General features: G+C 37.9%; 1 protein-coding gene across 4 annotated transcripts in view; it reads right to left on the bottom strand.

Moving 5' to 3' along the window:
* Window positions 1–26348, bottom strand: part of tanc2a (tetratricopeptide repeat, ankyrin repeat and coiled-coil containing 2a) — a 180363-nt gene that overhangs the window by 29152 nt on the left and 124863 nt on the right. For 3 of the 4 annotated variants that reach the window (XM_067381643.1, XM_067381642.1, XM_067381644.1), the window contains 3 exons: window positions 9748–9896; window positions 3274–3463; window positions 2908–3159 (listed from right to left, as the gene is read on the bottom strand). In XM_067381643.1, the coding sequence (XP_067237744.1) occupies window positions 2908–3159; window positions 3274–3463; window positions 9748–9896 (591 nt within the window). Of the gene's footprint in view, window positions 1–2907; window positions 3160–3273; window positions 3464–9747; window positions 9897–21050; window positions 21149–26348 lie in introns of all 4 variants that reach the window. The other variant, XM_067381645.1, reaches the window with a different exon arrangement.

Below are 26348 nucleotides of genomic sequence, written 5' to 3' on the forward strand. Positions count from 1 at the left end.
TCTACATATCTCTGATCAGACATGCAATTTTCACCTTAAAAACACTTTAGGCGCATTCAGATTTACCACTGTTTGGCAAATGTTTGCGGGCAAAATCCAGTAATTTCAATAGGAATGCACATGATCAGGAATTCTGCATGTGGGTGAAAAATTTCTCAATGGATTCATCACAGATTTGCCATATTGACCAACAGAACACAGCTTCTGTTGATTTCTGCTTTAAACAGCGGCAAAATTTCACTAATGTATCTGCACATTTAGTCTTAAAAAGGGAAGAATCCTGAGCAATTTCTTGACACCAGAATATTCAAAAGACTTGGCAGTGGGTTATTTTAACTTGTGCCACCAAGAAACCACCAAGAACACCCTAGCAACACCCTGGAAACCACCCACATATGAATATGCCAGTACATTAATCTGCATATATGAGGGTGCATATGTGTGACAGGAAGTGAACATATCAAGACTCATACAAGTAGTTTTGTCTGAAAGAATAATCAAATGCTTCTTGAACTCACAGATCAGGTTTTGAAAGGGGAAGATGTGATGAAAGATGGACTGAGGGAGAGAGACACACGGAGAGGAGGAGAGGGAATGAGTGGGTGGGATGAGGAGAGAAAGAAATGAAAAGTGTGATAGAAGAGAATGAGAAAGATGAAAAGTGAGAGAGGGGAGCATGCATGAGTAAGAAAGACAATCGGGGAGAGAAAAAGAGAGAGAGAAGAAGGTGAGATGAGGAGAGTACAAGAACAGACAGATGCGAAGATGGATGAACAAACAGATCACGTCATTCTCTCACTGCTGCGCTGCAGTTGTCTTCACTCAGGTGCATGCTGGGAGCAGGTTTGTGTCTTCTCAAATCTTATACACGTCACACTTAAGATGTGTGTGTATGTATGTATATATATCAATGCTTATTAACTTAATTATTTTGACAAATAATATAATTTGTTAACCTTTATTTGTCACAATAATTAAATTACAAAGCATGAAAATTTTAGACATGGTCTTATTCATTTTCTAACTATTCATTTCACTTTATCTGGGAAATTTCTTTTAGCAAACCTTCAAAAATCCAAAGTCAACAGTATATGAAAAAATCTACATGGAACTGAGCTACTGAGTTTGACACCATCTTCTCACATATGGATTCAAAAGCAGCAGCACAAATGACAAATCCTCCATAAAACCTGGAGGAGATTCACACAGATGTCCTTGCTTTGTTGTAACGGGTCGGCATCAGAATCTAGGAGCCACTCCAGAGCTCAAATGGCCCATAAAGCTGAAAAGAGGGGCACGTCTATTGCTCTCACAGTAATCACTATGTGCTTTTACTGACCTTGACATTTTGAGGGAATTGGAAACACGTGTCTGTTGACTTTTAGGGTCTGGATTACGTGGGATATTTCCTGTCTCTGCAGTTCACCATTCATGAACAGAAGTGTTCAAAGAGCCTCAGCTGAATGAGCTGCACACAGAGCTGACTCTAAATATCCACACGCAGTGAAAGATGAATGTGAGCGTTTGTAACTAACAGGATTTGAACGCTGGACCGAGTCTTGACTAGCTCAGCATAATACGGAGCCTTCTGCCATCTTACAGGGAATAATATATAAATACATTTGTATTGCTGTTTGTTAGACACTTCTGTATTTCATTTGCTTTGTATGTACTCTGTACAATGAATAAAGTTGAATCTAATCTAATAAAGTATGTTCAGACTGACTTTCTACAAATGCTACTGGTACTATTTTGCCACTAGTATGTAGTGTACATTGTGCATAGTATGCAAATATTCAACTATAATTGCCAAAATTTTAGAGTACACAGTGTGAGACACTGAATCCCACAGTGTACAGTGTGACAACTGAACCGGAAGCATTATCGAGTGCATTATGTTTGATTGGACAGCTTGAATATTTGAATAAAAAATTCTAATTAACTATACAGTATGCATACTGCACACTATAAATTCACATAATAATTAAACAGCATACTAGTATATAATTAATTAGACAGCATACAAGTATAGAGGGTATGCATAGATATCACTTTCCCGCTGGAATGTGCTTCCTCAGCTGGACTGAGTGGCAAAAGAACCTGCTGCATGACTGGATTTAATAGAGGAAACTGCGAAAACGCGAGTAAAACAAACGATTACACTAAAGGTTGGGCTCAAAAGTGTTCCTTATGGCATGTCAAAGAAACCTAATCCATGGATATTGACCTGCAGCCAGGAATCGTGTTTCCTGACATTCATATGTGCCTGATTTCGATGCCAGGGAAATACATAAAGCAAATCTGCCTGTGAACTCTTTATATAAATACAATATAGGTAAGTCTAAATCCAGGTAATCACTTATATCAATGTTATATATATATATATATATCGTCATATCGTCCAGTTCTAAAACTTGTATAGTTTTTGTCAGTGTTTATTTAAAAACACCCAATTATGCAGAATATAAGATGCTAAATATTTAATTGATGAGTTGTCAACATAATAAATTTATAACAATACAATATATACGGTATGATTTTACCACAAAATCCAACATTTTGATAAAATGATAACTGCAAAACATGTTTCTCTGCCTGGAGTCTAGTTGTTTCTGTGAACTGCAGCGATCCATTTGCTTCTTTTTTCTGTAGCTTTCAGCAGTCTGTAAAAACATACCTCAGATTTTGTGTCAAAGCTATTTGTACAGTCAGTCGCAAAGCTCTTTCCTGTTTTGGATGTGTTTTGTGTGTTTTTTGTGGCATACACACTTTAAACCAATGCTGTCAGTCAGTGGGCATAATCGCAGTCATAACGGCCGATGTGCATACCCGCTATATAATGCACAGTATGCTGTAAGCATTGCACTAGTATTGTGTACACTATTCTGAACAGGTGCAGAAACTTACCAGCCACAGAATTGGGGCGGGGCATGAGGTAGAGGGGGATGGAGTGGGCGGAGTGAGAGACAGAATGTTCCAGGCTCCTCTCTGGGATTTTGTTGAGGCTGTAAGTGGAGGCGGCCATGTTTTCATCCACCCGATAAAGAAAGGAGTCTGCACCCATTGACTTCTGTGCCTGCCAGAGTTTCAGGCTGCCCCGGGAGCTTTCGCTGTGTTTACCTCCATGCTCAACATTCTCAGAGTAACTCGTAAGTGTTGCTGTGAGAAAGCAGTAAGATTTTTGAAAATGACATTGAGTGGTCATTATGTTCAAGTACATCAATGATTAGCATTAATCAGTTTTCCTAAAATAAGCAACATAACGTCTCCCACCTATAATGCCACTGTCTCGGCTCTCCAGTGTGGAGGTGGGACTTGTGATGGATCCGTAAGCACAGTCTCGGTTGCCCATGTTACCCGGGGCTCCAGCGGGCAACGTGGAGCAGGGGCTGCCAGGAGGGGGCGACGCTGTGCTGCTAGCTAAGCTAGAGCATGGGCTGATCCTCTGGGTCATGGAGATGCCCTGAACATCAGAAGAAAGAGTTAGAGAACTCCTAACTCACCACAAGTATATAAGCAATGAATAAAAATGTCAAAATGTGTTTCTCTTTCTATTTCGCAGCCCTGACTAGCCCCGCCCACAGTTAAATCTCATTGGTTAAAAGTTCTACTATGCCTTGTACAACTAAGTCAGTGTTGGAGGCTTTTAATAGACAAAACGGTCCCACTTCATATTAGGTATGTATTTACATAAAAAATAAGTACAATGTACTTATTGTGTTCATATTAAATTGCAAAACACTTTTGCTGCTATTGAGGTGAGATACGGGTAAGGTATTGGTGGTATTGGTAAGTTTAAGGGTGGGTTAAGGTATAAGGGATGAGTCAATAGTGCAATTATGAATGTAATTAATTACAGATATTAATTGCATGATGTAACCAGGTACTTTTTAAAATATAATATATAATGTAAAAAACGTGTGAACACAAAAAGCGCATTGTATCAAATGCTTAATTTAAGTACACAGTAGTTAAGGCCAACTGATATTAAGTGGGACCAACAAAACTTATAAAGATGCATGAGTTGAGGTGGCCATTCACTGGGCCTCATTCATGAAACACTAATAGAACAAATTTGTGTAAAAACATTTGTAAAAAAAAAAAAAAAAATCATTTATAAAACCACTCTTACTAAATCAGTTCCATTCAATTCAATCTGACAATTCACATTAGAATAATTGAACAAACAATTTTCATTTTTTTGCTTGTGTTTCATAAACGAGAGTGTTCGCTCTTTGTTACACTGCAGAAATATCGCATATTAAAGGATTCTGCTAGATCAGTGCACCACTGCGCATATATTTGAGATTCCTCTTCCAGAAAAGCACCACTGAATGACTTTCACACACAAAAATGCCCCCAGAAGTGGAAATCTGCTGACTGGTATTTAATGATACAGTACTGTCCCATATTTCTGCTGAGGACTGCATACTCATGTGGAATTATCCCTTTTTATGGCCTGGGCTGACTTAAACAATTTTTCCACAGTGACTCAATATTATGTAATTGAATACAATGTTATTCACTTTATGGTATATGACTGAGAGAATGTTGAATTATCAACACTTAACCACATGGAAATATAAGAGAGAAATTTTGGCATGCTAAGGTCGGCTACAAGACACGATCCACAAAAATGGACCAGGATGGTGGATCAGAGGGAGCAAAGAAAGACAAAGCAAGAAACAAACAGATAACAAGAATTTATAATGAAAGGGTTGCATGAAAAAGTAAAGAGAGGGGAAGAGACATGGAAAGAATAAGTGGTTAGGCGAGTTCATGTCTGACTCCGGGTCTGCGGTGGAGGCCACATTAATGACATCATACAGATGGATATGAACTTCAGCCAGTCAGTGGTCCTTCTGTCCAGAAGTTGTTTTAGATAATACGTTTCATGCAACCAAAAGAGATTCTACGGCAAACCACGAGGATGTTCTTTCATAAAGACAACAATTTAAGGATAAATTTGCAAAACAACTTTAAAATGAATCACAGCTCTGATGCAACATGAGATTCTTACAGCTCAGTTCACAAACTAGGGCTTGAATACAACACAAGAAGTGTTTTTTTTAAGTGCACTCAGAGGTCTTTGTGTACAAATGATTGGAGAGCACTTTTAAACTGGCAACTGTTTAACAGTTTAACTATTACAACTGAAAACCCTTGAAAAATAATAAAACAATAATCTTTTCACTACAAACCAGCAGTGCGCTCGGAGCCAGATCTTGGACTCAATAACTTCCCAAATATGTCTAAATAGCTCAGTCTACACCTTTTCGTCCAATTCAGGCTTCGGTGCGTGGGAGAGATTGGCTCTGAATCGTTGTTTTGAGAAATTGTGGCCTTTCGGTGACCACGCTTGCTTGGCAGGGACCAGCCTCTGAAATAGCTCTGCCCAGCTGTGGACGGCAGGATTGTGTTATAGTGCATATATAGCATAGTGTTGCGTGATACATTCCTGGACTCAACTATGAGTCAGATCAATCAGGTCAAACTGAACAATTGAGAGAACGAAACACTTCTGATCTTAACAATAGGAATCTAACAAGCACGATATGAGTTCAAAACAACATTTTAAAAATAGCAAGGCTGTTTCCATTATTAGTTATTGTTAATATACATTTCGGCTTTTTAAATAATTGTTTTAATAACGGTTGTAAATTTTACGTTATTAGTTATTAATGTAAAAATTACTGTTAAAATACATATATTTATAAATATATTAAAAAATATGAAAAATGTTCACTGACATGAAATCAAAATTAACCATTTTTTTAATAAAATATTGTAGTATTTACTATAAATGATTTATCCATGCACAACTTTATTTTTTTAATACTGTCATCTTTAATAAAAATAACTTCCCCTCCTTCTTGCAGTAACATCTACTCTGATGGTGTGTTTACTGACATGGGGCGGGGCAACCTGTCACTCACATGACATCACAGCAATAGCAAACCACAACCATCCATTCAATAGGTTGTTTGCATTCACATGGTTCTGGTGATGCGCGAAATTCCGGTGGAGGGCAAGCACTGAAAATTAGAACGGAAACAACATATGTTGGACGCGATCCTTATGTTATGAAGAGGAGCGACTTTTCCACTGAACTTTCCTGCCATCGAAGAGGCAGATATAGAGGATGTAAAGCTGCCGTCACGCAGTGTTCAGTTCTAGTCTGTGTTTGTTTATATCGCGCTGCCTTTCTACTAGTGAAGTTAGAGCAGTATTTTGATTTTCTGTCGTGATTGTGAAAAATGTCGCCATTGTAGGTCATTTATGCTGAATCGGGAATTGTAATAGGAACTACAATAACGTTCGTGGAAAAAAATGACGGTAATACATTGTCGCCTTGGTTGTGAAGGTGAGGGAAGACGACTAGCAAATGTAATATGTCACTAAATAAACCCAAAATAATCCCATACTTTGCTGAGTTTTGTATTTGGTTTTTGTGTAATAATTAACATTATGTTTTAGAGTATGAGATTGGCTTGTGAATGATTATAACTTGCACACAGCCACTTCAAAACTGTTCACGAGCTTCTATGGGTTTGATTTTGGACACAGCGTGTCTGTGTCCTGAACGTGACCCTCCGATTCTCCTCCATGGTCATATGGGAAAGTGAATATTTACAAAAACAACATTTAAATTAGTTACATTTACACGCCTCCAACAAATGAATGGATCGACTTCTGTCAGCTTGTTGAACACATTTATTTTATTTGGACATTTTCTACCATACGATGGTAGAAAGCAGCAGCGCGTGACACTGTTTTCATGGTAACCAGATCAACATTGTGAACAGAATACTACAAAACTGAAGTGAAAATACCAAATTATAATGAAATAGGATAAAATATCTTCTCCTCCCTGCAAACGATAGCATGAAAAATGTGAATATTTAACCAAGTCAAAAAGGTAAGCACGTATCCATATTCATTTACGTTAAGTATTAGCAGACGCAAAATGCTATAAAAGGCGACAACTTTTAAAATTAAAAAACGAAAGAAGTTATAAAAAAACGGTATAAGTTATGTAAACTATGTAAACACCTTCTGGGTTCCATAAACGACGCAAAACATGCAAATTTTGAGTTTTTGATAGGATTCCCATATAGAAAAACCAGTCCCTGCCCTCCATTCGCACTGCTGCTGTGACGTCATGTGCAAACAACCTATTCTCGATGGACAAAATCAAGTCCCACTCTACGTTTCTTGTTTGAGAAGTTGTTTCACTCGGATACACATCACAATATGGGATGAAAAGACTATCGCAACCTCCGCTTCATGCTGACTTTAATTCCATAATATGGAATTTTTGTATCATTGGACCAATTTAATCTTGAATTTCTATCCATAGATCATTTATTATAGCTTGTCAAATGTGTCTCTATTTGGGGGTGAGCAAAAACATGTAGTTTTTGTGTGTGTCCCTTTAAATGCAAATGAGCTGCTGCTCCCGGCCCCCTTGTCAGAAGAGGGCGGAGCTTTAACAGCTTGCGCTTCGGATACTCAACAACAACAAAGCGGGAGAATCTCACGCAGCCAAAATGACGACTGTCAGTAGCAGTGTTCCGCCTTACATTGTTTGAACCAGAGTCAGACACTGAAAGGGTCATGAAACCCCCCTCTTTCCGCTCAAGTCTAGCTCACAATCTTTTTGAAAAATGCAACTTAAATGGGCGTGGTGGCTGTGAGAAGAGGGGAGAGGAGAGGGGGGAAACTCTCATCGCCAGTAGCCCATGCATATCGACTGTCACTAAAAATCAGTGGTAAAACATGAGGAAATACTACATTTAAAAAAAAAAGAAAAGAAAAGTTAAAATCTAATGAAATACACTGACACTTTATTTTTGTCTTTTCAAGAGTTACTGAATGCCCTTCTACATATATCCTACAGTAATCGTAATTCTATTTAAAACATATTAATGTACATGTGTAATTACAGTCATTATAAAATATATAGTTGTTTATATACACACTATACATGCATATATTTGAAAAAAAAAAATAAATAAATAATGCTTAAAAGAAAACCTTGCATACATAGCATAGATCTACGTGCCGAACCTGCAACACGCTCAGTCAGTCAGGCTGCGTGTCGACTGGAGCAGAGCAAGCGACCAGTCACATTTAACTTACGCGCGGCTCAACTTCCATAGGAATGAACCGAAAACACTCCGCGCCAACGGACACGCACCGTCAGTCAGTCAGTCTCTCTCGCTGTTTAGTGCCATTAACCGTCCTCGTCATTGGAAAGATCCACGTGGATTCATGAATAATTAAGAGAGTGTCTTCTCATTGGCTAAAAAACTCAGTCTCGTTAATAATTATGAAACACCGATGAGTCATCAAATCACTATCGTGCTCTGCCACGTCACAGCCTGTGAAGTGGACAGGATGAAGATTTTAAACCCGGAAGACGAAAATAGCGTATAAAAACTAAAATTTAACCATTTCCCCCCCACTATTAAATCTAACAGATGCTAACATTGTCTTCAATGGTGTTCAACACACATACCTCTGTTAAAATCTCAGAAATTTTGGTTTAGGGTTTCATGACCCTTGAAGGAGAGACTCAGGAAGAAGTTACATTCAACTGGACATTTCTGAAGGGTTAGTGGATAAATTTATGTAGTTCCTGTGGAGTTGATTCAACTCATCGACTAGCATGTGCAGTCATGTTAAATTTTTGTGCAAAACCTGTATGGACGTCCACTAAACATTGCATAACCTTTTGCCAAACAGAGCCATACACACAAGGCTAACGTTTATGATTGTTATCAAATGCTGTGAATGGTCCAATAGTTTTTTTCCCCCAAAATATCGCTCGGAGAGAAACACTCCTTTTTTAGCAAACAAGCTTGCCAGGGTCAACTTGCAGGCTATCCAAGCTAACGAGACTCTAAATAGTGTTCTGTGCAGCCAATATCAGAACAGCTAGCATGCTTTGCTCAAACTTTTGCCATGGCCTTAAAACCTATATACCTTTTTCGTTGCGAAAACAAAATGACTGCGCCATGGGGTGGAAACGTGCAAATTAAGGGGTGGTAATATTATAATAAGATCCCCTTCCTATGTCACAAGGGGAGCAAAATCTGAGCAGCTCATTTTTTTCACATGCTTGCAGAGAAAGGCTTGCCAAAACAAAGTACTGGGTTTCCCCTTTTCATGTTTTTTGGTTTTTTCAATGCATTGGGAAACAATTCTAACACTTAAAAACAGAAAAAGTCAGATTTTCATGATATGTCCCCTTTAAGCAATTAATTTATAAACAAAATAAAATAACAGCCCTAGATTTAATTTCATCTGACACCAGCAATACGTTACTGTACTGAACATTGAATTGAACATATGTTGGATTAAATTTTTCTGACTTGAAAGGTTTCCAAGCACTCGAAACGCAAAAGCAGATGTGCACTGAAGAATCATGGGTAAGATCAGTGTGGACTGTAAATAGAGTAGCGGCAGGGGTTTCAGCATCTGCTGTCTGCGACATGCCTAGTTAGACTCGAACTGTATGAATACACCAGCGCAAACGGCTGGTGTTCATTCAAAATCCAGGAACATCTGCCATGATTTAGAGAGCAAGAATATCTGTGTTTTTGAGGTGGGGAGACGCCCACTGACAAAACCCTGAGCTGCAGAAAAGCACCTCCCATCATCACTAGGCCAAAAAGTCACTTGAGTTATTTTTAAAAGAATAATGATAGAGACTGGATAGAGCATCAAATGCATGTATCAAACCTGGGGGTCATCTTGTTCCTCCATGCTGTACTGTGCTCCACCAGGCCCTTCGTTCACTTTGTCCCCGAGCAGGAACCCCAGTCGCGTCATCAGTGTGTTGGCGGCCTCGTCTACAGACGGAGGAGGACCCAGTTCTTGGCTTTCGTCCCCTAAGAGAGTAAAAGAGAGAGGTAAAACCATGTTTATAAAGTAGGAAGCCATTTAAAGGCTGCTGAAGGCATAATCTAAAGCTAATGTCATACAGCATTAAGAGGAATATGATTTAAAAAAAAAAACAAACAACAACAAAAAAAAAAACAATAATCACACCAAACAATCTTTATGTCAATATCTCAGCTAAGGATGCATATCTGAACCAAATTCAGTTATCGGCTGATATAAGTGATTTTTTTTATTTTTTTTTTATTTTTATTTTTTGTATTTTCATTTTCTTTTCAAGATTAAAATATATAATAATGTAATTGTATATGTTCATAATATTGGCTATATAAATAATATTCATAAATAAAATTATCATCATCTGTTATCAGCCAGAATTTCAATACAGGTAATAATGCAAACCTGACATTCATCAAAAACATGGTAAAACAGCAATATTTTTTAAAAATATTATTCCAAATCAAAATTAACTTTTCTATTTGAATATATTTTCAAAGCTGAATTTTCAGCATCATTACTCCAGTCACATGATCATTTAGAAATCATTCTAATATGATGATTTGCTGCTCAAGAAACATTTTGTATTATTATCAATGCTGAAAACATTTGTGCTGCTTAAAACATTTGTGGAAAAAAAAATAATCCCAAGGATTCATGGATAAATACAAAGTTTTAAAACATTTATTTGAAATATAGTCTTTATATGCAGTGGCTACAATGGCATAATTAGGTTTAATTATGTATTTGTTATTGCCAAAATTGAGTTGGCAGGAAATGCAAAGACTGTGTACATCTAAGCAATTCTGGCATTCAGAGAAATTGCTTTCTATGACTTCACCATCAATAATGGAATTCTTATGATTCTTACAATTCCACATTGTCCAATGTTCAATACAACTAGGCGGTCACTAACAAATCCAGACTCTATGCTGCATACCTGTGGTCTCATCCGAATTTCAGTCTCAATTTTTAGTCCCATTGCAATGCAAATCAAATATCTTTTGAAAACACAGCAGATAAGGACATGTAAACCATCTCACACTTCCAAACTCAATGTTGTGAATTAGCAGTGAGATAAGGCCAAAACCCCGAAGGACTGTAAAACACCCCATCACACCACTAAACTAACAATCCTTATCAGAAGGATGTCTGGGTGTCGTAACGTTTCTTGAACCGTGAGTGCAGATGAAGTGTCTGAGCCTGTGCGTTCACAATCCCAGTCAAAGGCTGATCGCTAGACTTCAAAAGAAGAGCTGTCCCATGGTGGCTAAATTCACAGTGAGGAGAGCTTTTTCAGGATTAGTTTTTTTCCCCAATGCCTTTTAGCTCTCACCATCAGAACAGAGCCGAAGAGAACCGACTGCAAAACAAACAGTCTTTCCCAGAAATACCGGGCGAGTCGCCTCACCTGTAAGGCACATGCTCGTCTTACTGTCAAACCTGTCCTCAGAGACTCGAAATATTCTCAGATAAACCAAAGCCTCAGGCAACAGCGGCTCTGCACAGCAGCTACAGTTAGCTTTTAAGTTGTCCTAAAAAATCAACACAATAGATGCTAATGCTAAATATGCAAATTCAGTCAAAGCATATGCTACGAATGGCCATCTATGCCTCAAAACCTTTAATGACCTGAACACCTTTTTAGGATTAGCCTTTTTAGGATTTTCAATATGCACATTTGGGCATATATATAGGCTATTTTACAATGGCTTCAAAATTCACTCGGACAAACAGATATAAAAGAATAAAATGTTACAGCTAATTACACTAATCAGATTAAAATTAAGTTGGCCACTTAAGACAGTATTTTTTGGGCACCATAGAAGCATTTTAATCTCTGATTATAAAGTTCAATGGCACTTATGATGCCCCAATGATATTGTTAACAAAAAAGAAAACTAGTAAAAACATATTTTTGTTCATTGAAATAAACCTGAAAATATACACACACACATATAAAATATACACACATATATATATATATGATTTTTTTATGTGTTTTTTTTATTGTTTTTATATATATTTTTTATGTGTTTTTTAATTATATATATATATATATATATATAATTTATAATTATATATATATATATATATTTTATAATTATATATATATATATATATTTTATAATTATATATATATATATATATATATATATTTTATAATATATATATATATATATATATATATATATATATATATATATATATACACATATATATATATATATATATATATATTTGATTTTATTTCAGTTTATATAAATAAATGGTGGTATATATATATATATATATATATATATTTTTTTTTATGTGATTTTTTTCAACTTTATTTTTCTTTTTTATATATATATATATATATATATATATATATATATATATATATATATATATATATATATATATATATATATATATATATATAAAAAGAAAAATAAAGTTGAAAAAAAAAATCACATAAAATTAAAAAAAAAAAAAATTAAAATGTAAGTTTAAAATATAAAAACAAAAGCTAATTTAAATAATACCAAAATAACATTGTGAGGATGGAAGTAAATGTTTTTTCTAAGAGATTTCAATTTCAGCATTTGGAAAATTATGAAATATTATTAAGGTGCTGTTCGTACAACACAGTGTACAGTCAACAAAGTAAAGCTAATGACTCTAATGCAAATTATTTATTTATTTATTTATTACATGTCAAGTAGGAATAAATCATACAAGTTTTGTACAAGTGATGCATTCATTGGTACTACAAAACAAGCGCTTGTCACAATTGTTTTTTTGCCAACTTGCACATTTTGTTTATGAAGGTCACAGTCTATGTGGCCACCGTTTAAAGCTGTGCAGAGAACAATACTTTTTCCAGACAATATAACCAAGCCTACAAATTGGTTTCCCGTTTTGAATCTCGCGTCTCTACAGGAGTCGACACATGGGAATTTGTTCGGTGGTGCAGTTGCAACACAAATATGTTGTCATGGCAACTATGGATTTGCTAAAGCATTTGTCTCTTTCATTCATTCTCCACCCGAACATTCCTCTTATATTTTTCCTCTCGTTGCTCTGTACCTCCGGCAGGATGTATGTCACTTGTGACAGCATGTAATAAAGTTCAGAAGCCCACTAATGACACCAGCAGGAGCTGGAATAGCACAATGGTGGAAACTTCTGTTCATTACAAGAATAAAGTCTGTGAGGTTTGTTTTTCTTATGCTCTCTTTTTATTCTTTCAACTCACAATGTCATCCGTTTAAGAAAGCGCTGTGCCCACAGATTAAAAAAAAGACAGACCATTCTGAACTGATGATTCACAAACTTGTCAGAATCTGTGGTTTAAAGGAAGGCCTGAGGACACAAGTACAAGAAAACATTCAAAAACGTTCACATATTTGTGGACCACACACATATCTGAAGGCATAACATAAACAATCATACACACGTACTCATGTATGACAATCTCACAGCTAAAAAAGGGCAGCTTTCACATATCAGTGCACTTCTGTATGAGTGATGAACAACTATCTGATGCTCACAGGGTTGGAGACATGTGTCATCAACGGGGAGTTGTACTATGGTTATATTTATTAAAAAAAAAAAAAAAAAAATTTTTTCCAACCAATTTACAACCAACAGGTTTATTATAGCTGGGATCAGATAGGGATCTTATCCCACAAATCTATTCAGCTTTGAAATAAAAGTCTGACAACTGCCTTCCACACCACCAGTACCATTAAGCAGAGTTAAATAACCATGAAAACAACATGAAAATTAATCATAAATACTGTTCAGTAACCAAAAAAAGCTAATGATGCAAATAATAAATATCGATTTTTTTGTATTATATATATGTACACAAAGATATTTTTGATGAAATCCGAGAGGTTTTTTAGTCTCCTATGCCACTTACGTTTTAAGCACAGTGCAGCGCTTCCGTGTTATAAGCCCGAACGTCGGCTCAGTACTGTTCACGTGAGCAGCGCGACGCATGCGTGTGATGCTGACGCAAGAGCCGGACAATAATGAGTCGACGTTCTGACATAGTGCACAGAAGAGCTGCACTGTGCTTAAAACAAACAGCGTTTGACGATGACAGGGACGAGAAGAAATTGTTGAATAAAGTAGTTATTTTTGTTTTTGTGCACAAAAAGTATTATTGTCGCTTCACAACATTAAGGTTGAACCACTGTAGTCACGGTGACTGTTTTAACAATGTTTTTACTACTTTTCTGGACATTGAATGTGGTAATTTTGTTGCTTTCTATGGGGAATTAAAAAAAAACCTTTTGGATTTCATCAAAAAATATCTTAATTTGTATTCTGAAGATGAACGAAGGTCTTACGGGTGTGAAACGACAAGAGGGTGGGTAAGTATGACAGAAATTTCATTTTTAGGTGAACTAACCCTTTAAAAACAAACAAACCTGAGGGTTCAGTCTGCTGTTCAAAATGACAAAACCAATGACATTACCACAAACCTCAGATGTTTAAGTCGTATGTCTTATCTCTAACACCCCCATGGGAGTCGTTTAAATTTTCACTCTTTAACTCCACCACAGAGCAACAAATTCAGCTCCGCTTCCTGTTTCGGACCCCCCTGGGGAAGCACGATCCCACGGGAAAGCGTGCTGTTTGTGCTTTCCCAAGAGCAAAAAAACATCAGCATTGCAGGGGTTTAAACATTGTTGTTGAATCCTGTAAAATCCACAGACTTGCAGCAGAGGTTATAGGAATGAACATGCTGATTGGTCCAGTGACAAAAGGTATGATTTATACAGTCCTTGATATGCACCGCTGGGCTTTTAAAATCAGAGCAGAAATCAGAGCTGTATAAAGGCAATCAATGACACATGGCTTCTAACTAAACCACACATGCAAAAAGCTGCTTGCGTAGCAGAGAATGTAACACTCAGCAAAAAAAGGGGAGGAAAAACAGAATCGTTGAACTTCTAATAGCAGGGTTGCAGTTAGTGAGGCAAGGCACATTTAAACTAATAATTCAAATATCATTCCATTGCCTCTGACACAGGGTTTCCTACACTTGCAAAGGGCTGCATACTGCCCCACTCAACTACAGGGAAGACTACCATAACAGTACTGCAGTTAGCCACACTGGAGCACTTTCTCAAACACACATTACAGATCATCCTGGATAATATTACTCTGTCACTAAATTGTATTTATTTATTTATAAAGTACATGTAAATGTGGTATGAGCTCAGGTTATGCTAGGTTGCGATGCATGTTGCTGTGGTGACAGACAAACAGACAGTAGATAACAGATATGATAGAACGACAGAGGACACAGATGATAGATAGACAGACAGACAGATAGATAACAGATATAATGATAGAACGCTTGACAGACAGAACAATGGATAGACGATAGAATGACAGACAGATAGATAGATGATAGAATGACAATAATAGACAGAGACAATAGAATAACAGAATAATAGATAGACAGACGATAGACAGATAGATAGATATAATGATAGAATGCTAGACAGACAGAAGGATAGACAGACAAAGAAAGATAGATAGATAGATAGATAGATAGATAGATAGATAGACAGACAGATAGAACGACAGAATAACAGAGACAGACAGATAGACAGATAGAACGACAGAATAACAGACAGACAGATAGATAGACGATAGAACGACAGAATAACAGACAGACAGATAGATAGACGATAGAACGACAGAATAACAGACAGATAGATAGATGATAGAACGACAGAATAACAGACAGACAGATAGACGATAGAACGACAGAATAACAGACAGACAGATAGACGATAGAACGACAGAATAACAGACAGACAGATAGAACGACAGAATAACAGACAGACAGATAGACGATAGAACGACAGAATAACAGACAGACAGATAGAACGACAGAATAACAGACAGACAGATAGACGATAGAACGACAGAATAACAGATAGATAGATGATAGAACGACAGAATAACAGACAGACAGATAGAACGACAGAATAACAGACAGACAGATAGACGATAGAACGACAGAATAACAGACAGACAGATAGAACGACAGAATAACAGACAGACAGATAGACGATAGAACGACAGAATAACAGACAGACAGATAGAACGACAGAATAACAGACAGACAGATAGACGATAGAACGACAGAATAACAGACAGACAGATAGAACGACAGAATAACAGACAGACAGATAGACGATAGAACGACAGAATAACAGACAGACAGATAGAACGACAGAATAACAGACAGACAGATAGACGATAGAACGACAGAATAACAGACAGACAGATAGAACGACAGAATAACAGACAGACAGATAGACGATAGAACGACAGAATAACAGATAGATAGATGATAGAACGACAGAATAACAGACAGACAGATAGACGATAGAACGACAGAATAACAGACAGACAGATAGAACGACAGAATAACAGACAGACAGATAGACGATAGAACGACAGAATAACAGACAGACAGATAGAACGACAGAATAACAGACAGACAGATAGACGATAGAACGACAGAATAACAGACAGACAGATAGAACGACAGAATAACAGACAGACAGATAGACGATAGAACGACAGAATAACAGACAGACAGATAGAACGACAGAATAACAGACAGACAGATAGACGATAGAACGACAGAATAACAGACAGACAGATAGAACGACAGAATAACAGACAGACAGATAGACGATAGAACGACAGAATAACAGACAGACAGATAGAACGACAGAATAACAGACAGACAGATAGACGATAGAACGACAGAATAACAGATAGATAGATGATAGAACGACAGAATAACAGACAGACAGATAGACGATAGAACGACAGAATAACAGACAGACAGATAGAACGACAGAATAACAGACAGACAGATAGACGATAGAACGACAGAATAACAGACAGACAGATAGAACGACAGAATAACAGACAGACAGATAGAACGACAGAATAACAGACAGACAGATAGACGATAGAACGACAGAATAACAGATAGACAGATAGAACGACAGAATAACAGACAGATAGATAGATGATAGAACGACAGAATAACAGACAGACAGATAGACGATAGAACGACAGAATAACAGACAGATAGACGATAGAACGACAGAATAACAGACAGACAGATAGAACGACAGAATAACAGACAGACAGATAGACGATAGAACGACAGAATAACAGACAGACAGATAGAACGACAGAATAACAGACAGATAGATAGACGATAGAACGACAGAATAACAGACAGACAGATAGAACGACAGAATAACAGACAGACAGACAGATAGACGATAGAACGACAGAATAACAGACAGATAGACGATAGAACGACAGAATAACAGACAGACAGATAGAACGACAGAATAACAGACAGATAGATAGATGATAGAACGACAGAATAACAGACAGACAGATAGAACGACAGAATAACAGACAGACAGACAGATAGACGATAGAACGACAGAATAACAGACAGATAGACGATAGAACGACAGAATAACAGACAGACAGATAGAACGACAGAATAACAGACAGACAGATAGACGATAGAACGACAGAATAACAGATAGACAGATAGAACGACAGAATAACAGACAGATAGATAGATGATAGAACGACAGAATAACAGACAGACAGATAGAACGACAGAATAACAGACAGACAGATAGACGATAGAACGACAGAATAACAGATAGACAGATAGAACGACAGAATAACAGACAGATAGATAGATGATAGAACAACAGAATAACAGACAGACAGATAGATAGACGATAGACAGACAGACAGACAGAAACAGACGATAGAATAGACGACAGAATAATAGACAGACAGACACAGACGATAGATAGATAGATAGATAGATAGATAGATAGATAGATAGATAGATAGATAGAATGCTAGACAGACAGAACAATGGATAGATGATAGAACAACAGACAGACAGAAGAACGACAGACAGATAGATAGACAGAACGACAGAATAATAGATAGACAGATTGATAGCAGATCTATAGAACGCTAGACAGACAGACAGATAGATTTTTTTTTAACTATAGCACAAATGGTACAGAAGTATATTACATAGAATTAGGGGGTTAAAAAAGGGACAGAGAAACAGAAAGAGAGAGACACCAAGTACAATTGGATGGGCTGAATTACATTTGCCCGCAAGCAATGCTGTTCCAACAAAGTCTATGTCCGAAAATAACATCCCAAAGCTGGTTTGAGTTAACCAAGCAAAGCTCCAAAGCTCACAGGGAGGAGAAGACGGCTGCACGATGACAGGGTGGCTGTCTGAACAGGGCGGCAAGCAACTAACAAGCCAAGCACCAAGCTGCGGACCGGCTGTGCTGGCGGTTTGGAAATAGAAGGCACAAGAAAAAAAAAAAAGAACAACAAAGGGCCTCGCAAACAAACTCTTGGCTAAATAAATAGGCTAGAGAAAAGGCTGGTCTGTCATTGTGAGACATTTTAAGCATGAAAAACGCAGTGTCAAATCAGTGGAAACACTTTCCAGAATTTAAGTGGCCTGCTAACCAACACTGGTTTCCAGATCATCTTGTATTACTGTGGCATTGAGATCAATCAGATTGCCTTTGTATTACCTATAAAGCCTGTTAACCATTTTTCCTATCTGTCATTTTTCCTGTTAACCAATGTCTTTGCCCACAGTATATCACTCAAATCATCTTTCTTTTTCCTGTTTCTGAACTGGAGAAACATAAATGAAAGTCTGATACAAATCATCTCTGTAAGTCAAATTAAATGAGATTAAAATATTTTGTATGAATGTACCTTAGTTTGAACAATATCTTCAATTTTCGTTCTTTTTTTTTTCTCTCTTTTTTTCCCCCCGTTGCCATTAAATCTACCCCGCAGTGACAGGAGCAATAAACATTTGTTATGCACTGCAAAAAAATGACTTCTTAATCTTAATCTTTTAATTAGTCTTTTTTACTTTTTCTCATTAAGATATATAAAAATCATTAAACGAGATAAATTTACATGAGAAGTAAGACTGCATAAGATATTAAGACTTTTCAGAGAATGCTAGTGTATTTTTCACTTGTTTTTAACTTAAAAATTGAAAAGGAGACTCACTCAAGGAGACTCTTGAAAAGGATAATTCACTCACTCTCATAATACTGTTCCAAAACTGTATGACTTACTTTCTTCTGTGAAACAAAAGAAGATATTTTGAGACCCAAAACTGTTTGGTTACCAACATTCTTCAAAATTTCTTCTCTTGTGTTCCGCAGAATAAATTTAGTCTGGTTTAGAATGTCATGAGGGTGAGTAAATGGAGAGAATTTTCATTTTTGGGTGAACTATCCCTAAAAAAAAAAAAAAAAAAATCCACCAGTGGATAAAGAAGAAGAAGAAAAAAAGCATTCTCTGAAAACAAGGCTTGCACAGTGTTGCTTCTCAAATGGATTAATTTTATAGATTGTTTAAATATTATCTGGAAAATAACATTTACTTTTATGCATTTCGCAGACACTTTTATCCAAAGAGACTTGCACTGCATTCGGGGACACATATCAGTTCATTATTCCAAGGAATCTGAACCCATGACCTTGGTGTTGCTACTGTTTGAGCTACATGAATGGAAGACCAAAATATTAGGAAAACTGATATTACAACAAGAATACGATTTTAGTAGTGTAACACCCTTTCCTGTTTCTTAATATATTCAGATTTGTATACCTCCCTCATGAAAAACAATGCATGATGAAACATTGCTAAAGGTGAACCGATGAGTTAGTGTTGTTACAATGTCAACCAATGCGGATGTGCTAGCTAAATTTCCCCTGCAGTGTGAAAAAAACCCATGTGACCACAACAAGGTAAGTGGTACTGATGATGACGACTGCCATCTGAAGGCCACGGTCGTGCCCATCAATCATCACTCTCGCTCTAGACCAACTCAAACCATTCACACCCTGACCATGCATACATCTCATCTACTCTGAAATCTCTTCTAATCGAGACAGATTACACCCCAGGCGGGTCTCCAGTCCATTTCCATCATTCTAATTGACACTCAGCCTGCATGAGAGTGCGGCGTTTCCATGCATCAAAGCTAAAGAGTCGACACGTGCGTTATTGCTGAATGAGAATTGAGTTTGGCATTTCAGTCGTCCTCTTGCGACATCAGAACCATCTTAGTCAGCTTCCCCTCAACAACCTTTTCTTCATCTCCATCTCACCTTTTTCTTCTTTACTGTCCTCCTCCTCTTCTTCTTCTTCATCATCATCATTGTTGTCTTGTTCTTCTTCCTCATTCTCATCCTCACCTTCCTCATCATTTTCAACTTCTTCCACCCAAACTTCCTCTCCGTATACCTCTCTCTGTACATCTCTTTCATCTCCAACGATACCTTGTGCACCTCTGGGACTGGTGCAGCATCCTGACTGCAGCAGGGACTGATCGGACAGGCTCAGACTGGACGTACAGGCCCGAGATGTACAGCAGAAGTGAGACATCCATTGCCTGAGGAGCGAAGAGGTCCGACTCGGTCGAGTCGCCCCTAGGCTGGTTCGTCCTGTGCGGTCGTACGGACGAGACCGCTTCCTCCTCTGCCACGTGCATCTGGCCCTCGTTCCGGCACATGCCTTCCTGACCGTCGAAGCTAAATCCATAATCCAAACAAGCAGTTTTCCCTGCTTACAGCTGGTGTCCAGCTCCACAGGAGAACGGTGAGAAGGTAGAGTTCAATCTGTTCGTTTTGGGGTCCATGCAGTCGCAAGGACTGAGGGGAAAATGAGCACCCTGCTTCTTTTCTCCTTCAGAACAGTTTGTGGCTGTAAGTGAATGGGGAGGAGAGGACTTTGACGGCGGTTTGGTTGCTCTGCTGAGCTTCAGAAAAACCGCTGGCTCAAGCTTTAACAGGAACCATGAGGAGTCTGAAGAGTCGTAGTCCAAACACCACAAAAGGAGGGAGGGAGGGAGCGAGCAAGAGCAGCAAGAAACCACTAAACCCATCGCTCTGTGTTCCCTGCTCAGCGCAGTTAAAAATGTTGGAAGGGCATGTGTCGCATGCACACACGCAAGGCCTGCACAAACAGAGAATGAAAAACTGTTGAACGAGAGTGCGTCGGGTTAGACTTACCAGTCCAGGGCATATCCGGGTCAAGAGTCCCAGCCAAGCCAGGAGTGTTTTTGAAGAAACCCAGCTTCTGGTTTCCAAAGGAAAGGTCCCCCTTTTTACTAGAGTACATGTACAGACTGTAACGTCATTAACATCTTCAGAGCCAGAGATAAGAGACGGTCAGGACGACCCCAAAACAAACAGAGAGGAGAAAAAGTGACGGGCAGGGGCGAAGCAGAAAAACAGATGGTAGTGCTTAACGAAGTGTGCAAGGCTGGGGGTCGGATTACGCTGTTGTTGGTCACAGGCACGGGGCTGCTAAAACCAAAGGGGCTGGGGGTCGCTCATCTCTGACCCTTATGGCCCCGAGAGATGTATTCTATTGGGGGTGAGAGAGTTTGGTCCAAACAGGTCACGTTTCACTATAATCCCAAGATGCTCAATCCATCATTTCTGTCTTAGGTGGCCTCCACCCCAAACCAGATACTCTATCTATAACCGCAATTGACTATAAAATTAAGATTTAAACTCTAGATTTTACTAAGCCTCATCTATACACTTTCTTCAAGAACAACAGTACACCATGCCTCCTTTTTGTATGAAAAATGAAAACTTTTATTTTACTGCTACCAATTGTGTACAAAAGGAAAGGGTTTCTGGGTCAGCCAGTCTATTGAGAAACAGAGCTTGTACAAAGACCAAATTTACATTCAGGGGATGATGTTGCGGATAAAACTACAGCTGCTATGCAGACACAACAGAGAACACAACATCAAAACAATGCAGTGAGTTTTAAGAGCAGATGTGTTGATGTGGTTAAAATGAGGTTTCATACTCCGCCACGTCTCATAGCCTTGATTTTGAATGCCTGAAGGGCAAACACATTAAGAAAAAAAAAATGAGACAAAACAAATGTTAAGACAATTGACAAATGCTACTGTTCTTTTTTCAAAAATGAACCGAGTGAGGAGCTAACAAAGTGCTTACAATACTGTGTGACGAGTTCAACTATTGAAACAGTACTGACTTCCTAACCTACATGACACAACTACAACACTTCCTACTGATTTCCTGTGACAGAAACTCTGAGAGAACACTGAAAAATGACATGTGGTACATAGAGAAAGGCAGACTTCCCACGTCTTCCAAAAAAAAAAACCAAAAAAAAAAAAAAAAACCCACACACTTTATGAGAACAGTGATGCTCTGGATTCTGGCATCTTCTGTGAAACTATCTTGCCAAATCAAGTGTGAGTCTGGACAGAGGGGAGCTATTTGAGTAACACAATAACCCAGGAAACAACAATTGAAAACCAGAAAAGAGACAATGATACAGTCATCTAACTCCCCAATCTATAATTTGAGCATTACAAATTAAGAAAAACTAGACTGGGTAAACCCAGCCTGATCTGCCAGCGATTTGATTTCGCCCAGCAACTCAGTCTGGAAACCCGTACATTCATTTCTGTGGCCAATCACAGACTGGCTTATCCACCTTTCTCGCTATTGCCGGGTATAACACAATGATGTCTCTCGCACGACCGTCAATCCAATTCCTTTTAACCTCTCAATGATGCTAAATGACTTATTTAGTTTAGCAAACAAATCGCTCAACTGGGTGTAAATACCAGTTACTTTCATGTTTTTTGCACAACCTGCAAAAATCGCTCGATGCCATTGCTGCTTCTGCAAACCGCTGATCAATGCTACAAACCAATACAAACTAAACCTGTCTGGAGTTTTTGCATTGCTCTGCAAAAGTACGTCACCCGGATTGTTGATCTGATTGGTTGAAGGACTATCCAATTGCGTGAATAATGCTTGTTGATCACGCCTCTTGTGCAGTAGGAAATACATAGCAAACTCCCCAGACCAATGTTCAATTTTAAATTGAGCTTGGTCTGGTGAAAGCCAGAGCATCTAGGCCTGTCAGTGTTACTAAATAAACACCAGATCACAATTAGATCAAATAATCAAAAAATATTTTAGATATCCAAAATCTTTGTGCACTTTATCTTCCAGTCACATTTTTTTTCATTCAAGGAATTTTAAGCAAAGATTAAAAAGCCACACATTTTCAAATGTCCCTCACTCCAGTGTGAGAAGTGAGAGGGTTATGTGAACATTGCAAAAAAATCCTTTAGGACATTTTTATAAAGGAAAAATACTATTCAATGCTTCAGAAATACAGCAGTAGGTACATTTAGAAAATAATGATGTGCAAGGAAGAAAAAAATAAGGGTTTCCTCAACAGTCCAGTGCGATCTGTTGGATTTGCACAAGATAATAAGAGCACACACACCAATTGTTTAAATGATCACATGTGCTAATAACCCTCATATGAGAATATACTAACATTTATTCTTTTCTTTTTATTTTTCATTTTGTTTATTTGAGACTGAGTAGGTTGAGGACGTCTTGGCACATAAGAAGCGATAACCCACGTCAGCAAAGGTGTGAAAGATTTCATGGCAGCACCGGAAAGTGATGAGCGTTGTATTTTAAAGATATGCCTATGATTAACAGTCAGCCTCCCACATGGACAGGCCTCAAGATGACAGATCTTCAGCGATCTGTTACTAATATAATGGCAGTGCTTCTCAAGGCCAGCTCATGCTGTCATATACAGTTTCTCATTCCCCAGCACCAGAACTGCCAGGACACCTGCTAATACAGGAAACCCAACACTCATTCACAGGGAAACACCATTAGGTGATCCCAATGTAGACAGATGATTCTATGCTGGGATTGGCTGAGGTGAAGGAATGTTCATTGTGATGTTGTATAATATAATTTTGCCATTTTTGCACAGTGAATTTAGACTCCTCATTTCAAATACATGTTGAATAGAGACCAATGCATGACTGGCGAGCTCAATCTTGAGCAAATATAGTCAAAAAGCATGCTTTTCCTGTTGAGCTGCTGACTGACGCCTACTTTGTTTTGATCCGAAGTGCTCAGCAGTGGCTTCAAAGATTAAACGGTTTATTTTCTGAGGCATGAGGGACAAACTGAAAAAAAAAAAAAATTAAATGCATTTTCCTTGCTATTTTTCACAACATCATATATAAAATAAATGTGTACTATCATGTCATATAAATCTTACATCGACATATTTAGCATTTACTTTAATTAATGATTGTATTAAAAATTCACTGATTGTAAGATCCATCTACTGAAACAGTCACAGTCAAGCAAAATCTAACAAAACAACCAATTTATTAAATCAATAATCTATTAAAAATATCAGCTTATTGATGTTTCAACTTTCAAGTGTTGCTAACAATTTCTGAATATAAAACTAACTAAATTTAAATAATAAAAAAAAATTGGTTTATGGAGGCGAGACATCATGGTTGTGACACAGAAAACAAGACAATTACCTAAAATCATAAATAAAAAAAATGTGAAATTATAATCAATATGTTTTTATAAATAATTCTAAATTAATTTATTAATATTATTATTATTAATTTATGATCTGAGGACAGGTAAGTAATTCAATCAAAACAAAAAAAGAGAAGGAATAAATTATTTTCAAAATGAGAAAGTTCTGGGTTTTTTCCCCCATTCTAAAGGGAGGTAAAAACAAGTTGTTTCATGTCTCAAAAAAATAGTAGGAAAAAAAATGAGCTGAAAAAACGAACAGAAGCATCATAGGATAGCGAGGACAGATTGTTATTTTAGAGCTGTGAGAACTAAACTCTGAATGACAGTTTCCCTTGGGCTGCATTCTGAGGCAGTTTACACCATTCTTCTGCAGAAAACCTGTCAAAACCACACATTCACAATTTTTATTTCTTGTGATATTAACACATTAGGAAATGTATATCCAAGAATCATCACCTGAGGAAGTTAACACAAGCTAATGCAATCACCAAGAGCAAAATAATCATAAACACTACTCAGCATAAACAACTTGTATATAATTTTTTTCTTAAATCAAAGAAACAAGCCATGCCACAGCAGTGATGATAATTATATAGGAAGCCACGCTCTCAGAACACTATTAAACCGCAAGAGGTGGAAACTCACACCTGGATGCAATGCATTTTAACACTACAATCAAACATCTCTCACACACTTGCTTAAGTGTAGAAGCTTCGTGTTATGGTTCTGATACAAAACACAACAGCTGGTCAGTCCACACTCCCAACACCCATCAGAACTCATCAGTCACGACTTGTATGCTGTGATTTTCATTTTAACGAGGAGTGACGGCTCATTTATGTCCCCGGTGATAAAGTGGCACAAGGGAGCGAAAGGCAGCCGACAACAGGCATCCTCAAAAGATGCTGGTAAGTTATGTAAAGCGTTGCTCTGGAGACCGGAGCAATTTAGACTGTTCACAGTTGCTATGATAAGTTCCTATGTGGATGTTTTAAGTGCAATGTGTTTCTGCAGGACAATCACACATATCTGAGGGTGCGTTCACACTTGTACTGTAGTTTGGTTTGTTTGGTTCATTTGGTTCGGACCATAGAAGAAGAAGAAGAAGAAAAAAAAAAAAAACATTTAGTCCTGGTCCGATTAGCGTTCAGACTGGCAATTTTATCACCGAACCAAAAGATACCGAACCTAAAAGCATAGGGGTACATTCACAACCTGATTGGTCGGATTTTATGACGTATTGCCTATTTTGAGACGGAACTTACCGAACATCCAAAACAATCCTGTTTGCTGAGGTAAATGTGCTTGTTGTGTGTGCATAGCCTGCATGTGATGGTCTTTTGGCCAGCTGGGAACTCGTAAAGAGCTTATAAAATGTGTAAAGTAGTCAAAACCGCAGCGGGAATCCATCCGTCACACACAAACGATCTGCTGCGTGGAGACGCGCGTCTGATGCCTGTCATGGGCAAACTCGCGACTATGACAAGAAAAACCGACATGCGTGAGGATTCCTGTTTTTGGTTTGTTTACATGTCTTTGGTCCGTGTTGCGTTCATATATCATTCGAACCGCACCTGAGTTTGTTTGGATACGGACCGAGACCCATCTTTTTAGCGGTCTCGGTCCGCTTGTTTGGTGCGCACCAGGGTTCGGATGGCAGCGTTCACACGTTCAAATGAACTGCACTAACAGAGCAATCGCACCAGGGTTCGTTTTAATCGAACCAAACATGACAAGTGTGAACGCACCCCGAGACTCATGTTCCACATTCATTTGTCAAGCACCTTTTGGTGCAAAGAAAGACTCCTAAAGGCCAGAACACACCAAGCCAACACCGACGAACTAGTGGCGATGAAAGCAGACTGCGGGGTTTGCTCACGTCGGCAGCATCTGTGTCCAAAGTTGCCCTGCTACACCAAACCGACGCTA

This window comes from Chanodichthys erythropterus, chromosome 3, assembly GCF_024489055.1.
Source record: "Chanodichthys erythropterus isolate Z2021 chromosome 3, ASM2448905v1, whole genome shotgun sequence".
Taxonomy (NCBI): Eukaryota; Metazoa; Chordata; class Actinopteri; order Cypriniformes; family Xenocyprididae; genus Chanodichthys; species Chanodichthys erythropterus.